The sequence below is a fragment of the Cuculus canorus genome, chromosome 3 (assembly GCF_017976375.1).
Source record: "Cuculus canorus isolate bCucCan1 chromosome 3, bCucCan1.pri, whole genome shotgun sequence".
Classification (NCBI taxonomy): Eukaryota; Metazoa; Chordata; class Aves; order Cuculiformes; family Cuculidae; genus Cuculus; species Cuculus canorus.
The window spans coordinates 11,588,200-11,600,336 of record NC_071403.1 but is presented as its reverse complement, the minus strand read 5'-3'; the positions used below and the strand labels follow the sequence as shown (position 1 = coordinate 11,600,336).

The following is a 12,137-nucleotide window of genomic DNA, read 5'->3' as shown; positions in this document are numbered from 1 at the left end:
CAGAGACACTCCATGTCAGGAGATCCTAGGCAGCACCTGAGAGCAAGGATACACAGCCTCCTGCCAGGTACCCATCCTTTTACCTACAAGGAAGGGAAAAGTGAAAATCCTACCATGCCAAATGCTGCAAGGGGAGTAGGGCAGCCCATCCCTGCAGGGTGTGTGTTACTGTAGGAAACCATGTACATCAAGCTTAAAGGGATGGCTTTACTTGCAGTATAAGGGAACCCCTTCACAGTTTTGTAGGTCTGCTATGCCCTGGTTGCCTTTATGTGCTTTTATTAGGATGGATTGAAAGTGGTAGTTGAATTGAAACTTTAAAGGCAAGTTTAGGGTTTACATGCCCTACTTTGTAACACAAAGATTTTCTGGGCAATTGAAGGCAGCGAAATATACATGAAGGATAAGGATCTACTACTGCTGTTACTCCACCAATAAAGTGGAATTTAAGACTCCAGCCCACTAGAAAAGGCCCTTTCCCTACACTTATTTACGTCTTGTTAAACTGACTCAACTTGCATGTAGTGTAGAGTCTGAATGTCTTCTGATTATTTCTCTCTTGAGCGTTCCCAAGAACCTAAGCACTGCGTAACTGGTTTTCTTCAGCTACGCTTTGAAAGACTTCTCATTTGAATCAGAAATTGAAGCACGCAACTTGATCTTCCGCCACTAACCTTATCGTTTCTTGTCAGACCACTACTTAATGACTATTACTTCACAAAGATGTTTTCTTGGTTAAGTAACTTGTGATGTTATTGAGATAATTAATTATCAATGCATTGAAGACAACTTATTAGAACAGTATCTATCAAAATTAACAGCATCCATGCAAGTGATCACCAAGAGGAAAATAATACCTGAGGCAGCTTGTTGTGGTTTCCTGTAGTATAAATCTTTGTAAGTAAAATTCAAATCAGGTAATTGTAAATATTTATTGTGCATTGAGTGGGGTATGTTGAGAGAAATATCCAATATCGTACCTGATACTTTGAACTATTGCACTTACATAAGTTAGATGAGACTTATTTAATGCACTTGTAGATACCAACATTGCAAACTGTCCCACACTCCCTTTATAGACTGTGCCATCAATGAGCTCTTCATCTAACTTATTTTAGGTATCTCTTCTAGGCATGCGAATAAGTTGCCTGAGAAGCGTAAATCCGCTCCACGGAGTGTAAGGGAAGCCTCTACTCACATGTTAAAGGCTGCATTTATTTAGATGAGTCCTTTCCAGCTATTAAAAACCCCACAAGTTTCAGCCTGATGTGAATTCGACTTGTGAATTATCACTCTTCTTTTTATTACAGTGGTGATAACCTCGGTAGGGATTACACAAAGTGTACAAAAGACATTCCAAATAGATTACTCTGATCTCCACTTTAACAACCTCCCCCATACTTACAGAAAATACTTGCTTAATGATACAGCAAAATCCCAACCAATACAAAATACTGCTTTAAATACCTCCCAATAACTATTTAAATTATGTTGCACATTGTTAAAAAACACACTGAAACCCCAACATTATTAATGCTGCACGGTCAAGCACTCAGAAGCTTAAAAATTATACAGGCAAGAACATCCATGAAACTCGAGTCTGGCCCTCCTAAGTGCAAATACCCAATTATGCAAGATTATTTCCCACCTCACTTGTAAGGATGAGCAATGCTTACATGAATGAACAAGTTCCTTACTATTATTATGGGCAAAGATGATCTCAAGTCTAACCTAGAACTTGCACTCAATACAAAATTAGACATTTTCCTACTATTTCTTCTACAATAGAGGCCGTTCTGATTAGTTCAGAAATTACTGCACAACTCCACCACTGCCCTCTTCATGCGAGGACTGGAATGCATGGAGAACTGAAGACCGGGGAGATTAACAATCAGAAGTATTAATTAGTTTTGAATTCTCAGTCTGAATTGCTTCAGAACCGTTAGAAAAATATTTAGTACTACATAATTTCATATGTATTTATATGAAGTGTGTGTGTGTGTATATATATATATATATGAAGTACAGCATTTACAGACTTCAGTTGAAACTGACTGCTCAGCACTTCTAAGAATCAGGTTCAAGAAAATAACTTACACCTGATTTTGGATATCTAGTAACAGAATATCTTGTTTGACCATCTTTCCTCAGCATTATTTCAGGACTACAAAACAGAATATAGGGAATCCATCAATTTTCTGCTGCAATAATGGCAAGATCATGCTCTCCCTCTCCCCCCCCATTTCCTATAAATATTTAACTTGTGCTGCATACTCCTATAAATACTAACACCATTTACAGACCATACTTAACCAAGCCATCAGGTCTCCAGAATGAAACATAGTCTATTAAGTACTGCCACAACGTAACTCTTGAAGAAAGGACAACAGCTACACAGTCATTCTAAGCATGTAAATAGGATGTAACACTACTCCTGTCTTCCAGCCAGGGTTAGGTGAAGATACAGTAATTCCATTTAAGGCTTTCTTTTCCCTTTTATGTGTAAATTCATATAAACGACATAGAACTTTGTTTAACTGTACTCCCATCTGCTATCTTATCCTCACATTTTGAGTACAGTCAACATTTTACTGCTTAAAACCTACCAGAGCTGTTAGACAAAAAGAGGAAGAGATATTTTCTGTTCCTTAGGGATTCATGTCTAAATGTGGAAGTAGTTCAGAAGTTGACTTGATCTTTGCTTTAAACAGACTAATATTAATTATGCAAGTTTTTCCTCTTTAGAAATTTCAGTTTACCAAAATCAGCACGTCAAGGCCAACCTCAAGTTTAGAGTTCAAAGGACCAAGACCCCATCACTAACACTTCAGAGCTCTCAACCTAAACACAGCCCTCCTTACACATTTAAGTCCTGACAAAGCACAATCTGATGTACGTACAGAAACTGCACTAGTAATTCCAAGTTAAAAATTCACAGGCATTTTACTGCTAGCTATTTCACAGATTCCTCCTAATTTGGTCACTCTCAGAACTGGCATTTTTAACTCAATTTGGACACTAATCTGTGTTAAGCCAGTATTTACACCAGCCTGCTGAAATGACGAGTTTTTGTAGGCTTTGTCTTTGCAATTGCTTCTTAAGTCTAGTCCATTTTGACAACAGAAACATTGATGACTTTGGGTGTCATTCCAAAAGAAAAAGCCTTATTTCCCAAGCCAAATGATGATGTATGTCTTTAACCCAAACCCTATAAAAACCAAGTTGAACTTCCAAAAGGGAAGCTGAACTAGTAAGAGTTTATTTTACTGTACAGACTAAGCTACATTATATTCAGACATTTTTAAATCAGACAGAATTTCGAAGTAGTCTTATATACTGAGACTATATCTTCCCAAAAAGCAATCCTTCAGCAGTCTCATTGAAGCTGACGTTGTACATAGCACCCCAACTCACTGTTTAGAAAGGCAAGCCCATAACTTAGTTTTAAGCAGACACAGGCCTGAACTTCTGATCACAAGTAAGAATGGTACCTCAGAGCATTGTCCAGTTCTCATGGGGTAATTTGGTCACTGCTCTGGAAACTCACAACACAGGTATTAGCTAACATAATTTTTGGGCTATCCTCTGGACGTCGTTTCAATCTTGACAATGAAGCATTGTATCAGACCATTTTGTAATCAAGTTCTGATGCTACCAATACAAATGTTCTCCAAGCATCCCATTTTGGTATTAGGGAAGTCACAAGTAAGCTACATAAAGAAATACCGTACTTTCTACTATTAATTTTTGTCCACATTTATTTATGAGTAAAACAAACAGCAAACATTACAGCAAAGGGGACATTCAGGCCTAGATTTTAAAAAAGAAAACAGATGCCTAGATAGATTCTGGATTTAGGCACCTCAAGATTGCTGACAAAGTACACAAAAATAAGTGAAAATCATGAGCATTTCAGCAAACTTCGTAAGTGCAGTTCAGTATTTATTTAGATGTTTAAGCTCTCGCACTAGATTTTACAAGCTGGTGAACACTGGCAAAATTATTTCTCCCACAGAACTATAACCACACATTCCCAAGACAGTATAAATATATGGTTGAACTAACATTAATACACATCACCATTTTATCAATTACATAATAAAACAAATTATCAAGTATCCAAATATTAAGTTACGCAGCTTGAAAGGCATACAAAATATTACAGAGGTCTGCCCAAGTCATAGCAGAAACTCAAGGAGGAAAAACAAAAGAAAAAAAAATAAATCACACTTTCAACAAAGCAATAGTTGGTAAACAACTTTCATAGGTACAGTAAAAGAAACTACAAGGTTTTTCAGAAATTTTCTGATTAAGAATTTTTAGCTACAATAACAAAGCATTTCTACGTTTTAAAAAAATATTTACTAAAGTAAAGGGCGTATTCTATACTTCCTGCACAAGACAAAGGCAACATTTTACTAGAAATATTAAATAGCCCCTCCCAACCTTTTCAGGCCCTCTGTTAAGTTGCACACGAAGTGCCAACATTAATTTTACTGTAAGGCTTTTTGTCTGGAGACATTAAAGACTTGTGTGCTTCTGTAGAATTTCAAAGAGTTTCTACATGAGTAATCAGAGAGTAATGATTTGTAAAATGGAGAGGTTCAGATAACAGAAAAGTACAAACACTGGGGTAAAAGTTGCTGTAATTCCTAGTATTAAAAAGACAGACTGTGCAAATCCTGATAATTCTAGTGCGACTGTGGGAGACAAAACATACAGTGAGCAGGCAAGACTACCTTAGAGGCCATATTCTTCAATATTGAAACGACTGTAGAAAAAAAGATAGTAAGGTCCAGATAAGCTGGTAGTTCCACATCATCAGAACTATGCTCATTTTATAAGGAAAAACAAGTAGCTGATATGCTGAGCATTTTGGCACCTCATCTCTCTACAGACTGATTTTAGTACCCCAATTTTTAGTAGCTGAAACTACATGGGTAAGACTCAATGGCATGATTAAAGGATATTTGAACTGGTAATCAATGAACAAGGAGACAGCTCAGAAACAGGGTACAGCAAAACACATTTACTGGGTCTCCAAACAGATGGATATTTACCTAAACATAGAAGTTACATTTCTACTAAGCTTTTAGCCCATTAAATACTCCTAAGGAAGCTTCCTTTACTACTAAAAAAAATATCAGACTGATGTCTTTGGCATGCAGTCTGCTTAATTCTAGTTTCCACCCTTTATTCCAAAAGAAGTACTATAGGCTGTCAAGCTTTACTGAATACAACAATTATTTCGGTGACCATTGGAGTCTTTAAAGCGCAGACGCATCTTGGGGCGGTATTTCTCCAAGTACAGAAGTTGCTTGCTGTTAAAAGCTCCACGCCGCTTCCTAAAAAATATTTTCAGCAGAACATTAATCTACTGCCCAGTGAAATAATATCACCAACCAGAGAAAAATATTTTTAAGTCATTAAAAAAACTCCACCATTAAGTCAAGATTGTAACCAAAATAAAGGTAATGAAAAGTTAAGTGCCAGGAAAAAGAGGGTGGTAGCTTCCTTTCACAAATACCTCATTGGGCCACATGCTCAAAGGAGTACATAGCATTTTTGACACTGTGTTAGCCCGATATACACAAGCCAAATATCTTACATTAAGATTTTTAGAAGAAATTTCAAAATGAAGCTACAAAACACATGTGAGATCATCTTCTTAAGAAAACTGAATTTATTCTGTCTTTTAAAATAATTATGAGGAATACTACAATATTAATAAACTACATAAACATTTGTAACTCCCCATAATAAGCAGCTGAAAAGAAATTGAGCTTTCTTGGTTTTCTCTAAGTTGTAAGAAATGTCAAAGAAGGGTGCATTTTTGTTGAGTGTTTGGAATGTGTACCTGGCTTCCTATTCCCCACTTTATATACATCATCTTGTTAAGATATACAAGCAGAATTTAATTCTTTAAAGGCTTCGCAATTATGCAAGAAGTATTTTGGTACTGCTTCTATAAGCTGCAGCTTCCTCTAGATATAGTTGAAACCCACAAAATTAAGGTATTAAGACTAAAATTGTTCTCATCCAGCTTATATACATTTATAAAAAAACCCCCAAGGAAATAATTTTCTTTAGTAGGCAACCAAAAAAGGCTAAAGGGAACAGTTTAGCACACTTTGATCTAACACATAAGAAAAGATCCACAAATGTGACTGAGTGTTAGCTCTAGCTAGCAGACAGAGCACAAATTTCAAAGGCATACTGCCTCTCACATGTACGAAAAATAAAACCAATCCTGCAGATCTAACTGAAAACTTGAGCTTTTCGGGTTTTTACACTTGCTCAAATAATTTGTTTCTGATTCTGGTTTCCACAGAAACAAAAACCATCCATCCCACAGGCCATGTCCAACACTGACTATATGCAGTATGTGTGTTAAAGAGTTCCAAATAGCTCACAAAAAACAGTAAAAGAAAAGAACAGGATTCAGAATTTCCTTTATTGCCCTCGGATACATCTGTTAAAACTTGGAAACAACTTGAACTTAGCTTCATACTTACTGTCTTATGAACTGCACTGCATCTTCATACTTCATCCCACACTCTATCAGTGCAAGAGCAACTAAGACTGGAGCTCTAGGTAAAAAAAAAAAATGATTAGTTTAGCTTTTGCCAATGCATACTTTGAAGTTCACTTTCCCCAGTTGTCTTTTCTGCCCTTCCGCTTATCTGATGTTTCTTCCCTGAGCAAATAAAAAAACTGATCCACTACAGCATGTTTTTGAGCTACCTACCCTTACTAAGAAAGGGGTAACTAACTCCCGTCCACCTTAGCTTTGTTCATATGACTTTACAGGACAAGACAGCAGGAATAAAACGCAAATAATCTTTACCCATTTGTTTCAAAGCCAAATGGTTCTGGGGAGGAGTTGCATATATGTTTCTATTCCCACAAGCAAGCATCCTTGGAAGGAGACAGGACCCCAAAGCATAAATCAAAAGATGGGTCAGGTTCAATGAGAACTGACGAGTCCTAGAAGGAATGTCATAAGCTTTAAGAACAGATGCAATCTACAAGCTGCTGCACACCCTCAAGGATTTCCTTGTTTGCTACAGTATTCTTCATCTGACAGAATATAGTTTTCAGCTAGGAAAGCTTGACACAGATCAAGCTGAAATACATTAGCAATTTATGGAAGAAAAAAAAAATTCAAGATAAAACCCCGCGCCACACACTAGCAACAGACCTTGCCTCAAGCAGCAAGCTTAAATGGTTTTACATTACATGTTCAGGGATTTAAAATACCTTATATTATAAAATGCTAGATCTTCTTTTCAACTCGTTAACTGGCCCAGTATTGAGCAAAAATCAACAGATATAATTATAAGCAGCTGAAGAGAACTCCTTTTGGTAGTATTCACCACTAGAGTTAACCTCATCACATTTGAAGCCGTACGCAGTCGGTGGATAAGCCAGGCTTATGAACAACAAAACCAAAAACCTCCATTTTATACTGGATGTGCTGAAGCCCATGGTTTCTGCTTTTTGAACAGATCTAATTCCCAGGTAGTCTAACACAATAACAGCAAAACCATTACGCTCTCATAACTGTTGGAACTGAATTTAACATAGCGGCAGGAGACAGAGGAAATGGGGCTAAGAGGAGAATCAAAGAATGGTTTGAGTTGGAAGGGACCATGAAGGTCATTCAGTCCAACCCCCCAGCAGTGAGCAAGGACATCTTCAACTAGATCAGGTTGCTCAGGAATATTCTTGCTGCCTTGACCAAGAAGCGGTAGTCTGACAAACAAAAGCCAAATATGAATTCTTTCAGCACCTCTTTACTACAAGCCTTTCTTGTGTAGCACTTCTATCATATCTGCATATGATATAAGCTTGGAATTATCTATAAAAACGTTGAGGCGTAGTGTAAGACATGAGGCTGAAACAGTGTTTCGGGACTTTGGAGAACACCCTTCAGTCCTCCAACAGGTGGTGGATGCAAGCTGGTCTTGATGTGCCTGAACACTCCACTTGTCTGTGGTGAACAGTTACAACACCCTTGCTACAAGGAGACCGGCAATACTGCCGAAATGGAGATAAAAAGGAAACTTACCAGTGAGTCACAAAAAAATAAATCCATTAGTGAAAAAAGGACATAACAAGACAAAAAAAAAAAATCAATGGGACATTCTTCAACATACTTGTTTACTTTATTCAGTACTTTTTGTGCGAGAGCTACAATAACAATCATGTGCTAACTAAAAGACCTTTAAGTCTAATATACACATACAACAGTTTCTTGCCATCTGAACTCACTTTAAGTGTGAGGTCGTTCCAACACTGGATATGTGACTATTTTACATTTGCCTCTAACTTTTGCACTATACCCTAACAGGTCTGACCAGGGATGGCACTCCAACAGATCTTTAAAACTTTACCTACCTTCCAAGACCAGCAACGCAGTGTACAGCAATACAACAACCAGGTTCTTCACGAAATTTCACTTTAAGGAGGTTTAGCCAATCATCAACAATCTGATTGGATGGTGGAGCACCGTCATCAAAGGGCCAATCCTAGAACATAGCATGACACACAAATAAATACATAGATAGAACTCTTTATGCTTGTATGCTGTGTGTATACACAAAAGGGAGGGTACACAATCAACCAAGGAGCTGACAGCTAAGGGAACCACCCAAGCTTACACGTTTCTAAGAATATAACTGTAGCAGTATTAGGATTATATTCCTTTCGATCTATTTTCATTGAGCAAATGATTTTGCTCAACCTGTTTTTTTTTATTTTCCTCCCGAGAGAGGACATCTACACAGCTTTTGCCTCCATCACTTGCTGGAATACACTTGTAGAGTTAATTAGGTGGTGTCCACACTTTTTTTGGGGGGAAGGAGTAAAGGAAGGAGAATGGTGAAGAGGTGAGTTGGTTTTAAACTCCACTTCTACATCTACTTACCAAAACCTGAATGCCTTCTTTTTCCACCGGAGCAGTGTCATAAGTAGCTTCACACACTCTTACCACCGTGGTAACGCCATATTTCTTAAGTTCCTAGGGAGTGAAAAAAAACCCACCCACTTTAAGAGTAAACTGACTTTATTTAACACTTAATTTTCTCAACACAGGTTAGGTTATTAACTCATTACAAAGTTTTCCGTAAATAAACTCACACAAATGCTTGCTACCCTGTGAAAAACAGAAAGCTGAAATAACTGAACATCTGCATGCTAGTGCCAGATACCTTTAAGCTCTTCTGCAAACGTATCTGAAGACTAAGATTTGTTAAGTTCAACCAGGTTTTTTTTAATTTTAAAATCAAATCCACAGCAATGTTGATAAGTAGCCCATCTCCAAAAGGTCAGCACTACAATGACAGGACAGGAAGTTCCCTGGTTTGCAAAGCTACATACTTCACTAAAAGTGTTCCGAGTGGGGTTTAGATGGCAATGGAAAAAAAAAAAAAAGGCAGTTACTCTTCATTCTTCCTGCTACAACCCATCATTCACAGTAACCGTCACCGTAATGACAGAAGCACAGCCTAAGCGTAGTTTATCTAGATGAGTATAGAGGCTAGCAAATATTAACTGTGTTTCTCGTAAATCAGCCCACACTGAAAGCAAAACAGAGGTATAATACACCTAAAATCTTGTTAATGAGGGACTGCATTACAAACTCAGACCTTACCAGGAGGCAATTTGGAGGAACCAAAGACATGTATACACTTTTAACTGCGCACTTTATAACTCCAACATGCCAGATGCAAGGTTTAGATGATAAATTCAGTTACTAGAAATATACGAGAAGCCAACAGCCTTTAGCGTACACGGCACTAAACAATGAAACTATTTTTTTGCTTCACTTTCACAAGTACGTTCTCGTGAAAGCTGACTCATATCTGACCAGATTTGTCTTTGAAGCATGGCACCAGTATTTGAAAAAAGTCAATCTACAAACAGTCTCAGTACCTCTTCTACAGCTGTTACCAACTAGCAAAGAAGGAAACTGTTAACATAGCATGCTGTTCAGGCATTAAAAAATACATCAGGAAGAATTATGTCCTGGCCTTACCTCTATAAATTTGTTTAAGGTTGCATTGGTTGGATTGTGTGTGATTAGGAATCTCATGTTCTTGTAGGTGATTTCCACAGGAGCTGGGCGGTTCATTCGGGCCATATTGATTTAGTTAAACATGCAACAAGATTATGAAAGGATTAAAAAAAAAAATTCTAATACAGAAGTGATGTAGAGAAACTGAAGTCTACTTCACTATACTCCACGTGAAATTCTCAGTGCTTGGAAGTATGAAGTTGGGAGCAATGGGAAATGAAATGAACCTCCTAACAAGAAGCAGCAATTCTTCAATCCAATAATACTGAGGCAAAAGAAAGGCAGTGCACTGAGGTTTACCCCATCCAGGTCTGAATTCTGTTGTTAAATGCTCTGCCAATTTCAATTCAATACTTCTTATCCTGGTCAACCACTCTTAGGGGGGCTTCTTGGTGGAGTAGTAATGAATTTCTACAGTTCACTTGTCTGCATAGAGGTCGTGCTGTGCCTGGCAGTAGTCTCCACTGCCCTTCAGAAACTCCATAAATGTGTGACCAAGAACACCACAGAACTGCTGTAAAGAGAAGGGAAAAAAAAAGCATAATGAGCACAGGTGAAGTAAAGTTATTTTGAAGACAGCAAGCATTGTAAAGTGAAAAAATAAAGACAGGGCAACTATAGCAGTTTCAGAAAGTTTATTTTTTTTCATCCAAGAATTAGGTACGCGTAAAGAGCTCTGTTACCTTTCTTTGCAAAGATTACTTGAAAATAAGTACATTTGCTTAATACAGAATTTCTATATGAGGTTGTTTCAACACCAAAAATGGAAATTTGTTAAAATACCAATTCAAATCTGCTGAGCAACACAATAAGAGACCGAGTTTTAATACCCCCAGTATTTATTATAAAGTACAGCTCTTCCAGGTTACCAATACAGCTTTGATTTTCCATTCCAAATTGAGAGACACCACAACTACTGAAGTTACACTGACGTCAAGCAGTCCTGTGAAGGCAAGAATGAGACTCCTTAAACATTCGAACTGAGTATCAAACAATTTCTAGTTTTTAAACAAACTGCCAGTCGCTACATAGATGCAGAATCACTTATGTTAAAGGCTAAATAAGCTACTGAACAAGTTACTCTTGCCTTGTGTTGTGTGACAGGCTGAGAGAGTTGGGCTTGTTCAGGCTGGAGAAGAGAAGGCTCAGACGAGACCTTAAAGTGACCTTCCAGTACCTGAAAGGGGCTACAGGAAAGCTGGAGAGGAACTATTCATAAAGGCTTGTGGGCATAGGACGAGGGGGAATGGGTATAAACTGGAGAGGGGCGGATATAGATTAGACATTAGGAAGAATTTCTTCACCATGAGAGCAGTGAGGCACTGGCACAGGTTGCCAAGGGAAGTCATGGCTGCACCATCCCTGAGGCCTTGGGCAGCCTGATCTAGTGGGGGGTGGAACTGGGCGATATACAAATTCCTTTCCAACCCAAACTATTCTATGATTCTATTTTGCTATTACTAAGTTCATTTATAAAATTACTGCAAGCTGAACTATCAGGAAGCAGACAGCTGATGAACTGCTCCGAGTTGTATCTTCCTTTGCAGATGCTGTTATACAAATGAACCAAGACTGTTAAGATTATGTGGTTTTATGCACTGTGGAACCTCAGAGCAGAGCAGTTTGTTTTGTGTCTACCCAAATTACCAGTGTTGCTGATAATACTTGCCGGGGGAACAGAATGGAAGAAGAGAGAAGTTTTGTTTCCCAAAAGATAGGTGCAAAATGTGAACCAAATGCCCACTAAATACATTTGGGTACCAGAGGGAAACACCACTGATCCTACACTATTTAGCAGAAAAAAATTACTTATGTCAAGTCTAAGTATTGGAAGGAATCTATGTATTTCCATGCCCAAACAAAATATTGCCCAGGACACTTCAGAAATAAATTGATTAGTTGAGCATGCAGTGTTAAAGAACTGCCATCACAGACTTACTTTCTTAAAAGTGTCTTTTTATATTTTTTTCTTGATGGGACAAAGTAATATCAGTCATTTGCCTTCATAAATCTAGTTTCTAGCAAACAGAACACCTAACTTCATTGTAGCAGTGTTCAG

The 12,137-nt window shown here is 37.8% G+C and overlaps 1 protein-coding gene across 1 annotated transcript; it reads right to left on the bottom strand.

Annotated features, from left to right (window-relative positions):
• Positions 1 to 4,000: 4,000 nt before the first annotated feature.
• PTP4A1 (protein tyrosine phosphatase 4A1) lies at positions 4,001 to 10,180 on the bottom strand. The gene is made up of 5 exons (XM_009567730.2): positions 10,040 to 10,180; positions 8,930 to 9,022; positions 8,401 to 8,531; positions 6,516 to 6,590; positions 4,001 to 5,345 (listed from the first exon to the last, which is right to left on the bottom strand). Exons 1-5 carry the CDS (start codon positions 10,142 to 10,144, stop codon positions 5,228 to 5,230), a joined length of 522 nt encoding a protein of 173 aa, XP_009566025.1. The 5' UTR covers positions 10,145 to 10,180; the 3' UTR covers positions 4,001 to 5,227.
• Between the last annotated feature and the right edge of the window lie 1,957 nt (positions 10,181 to 12,137).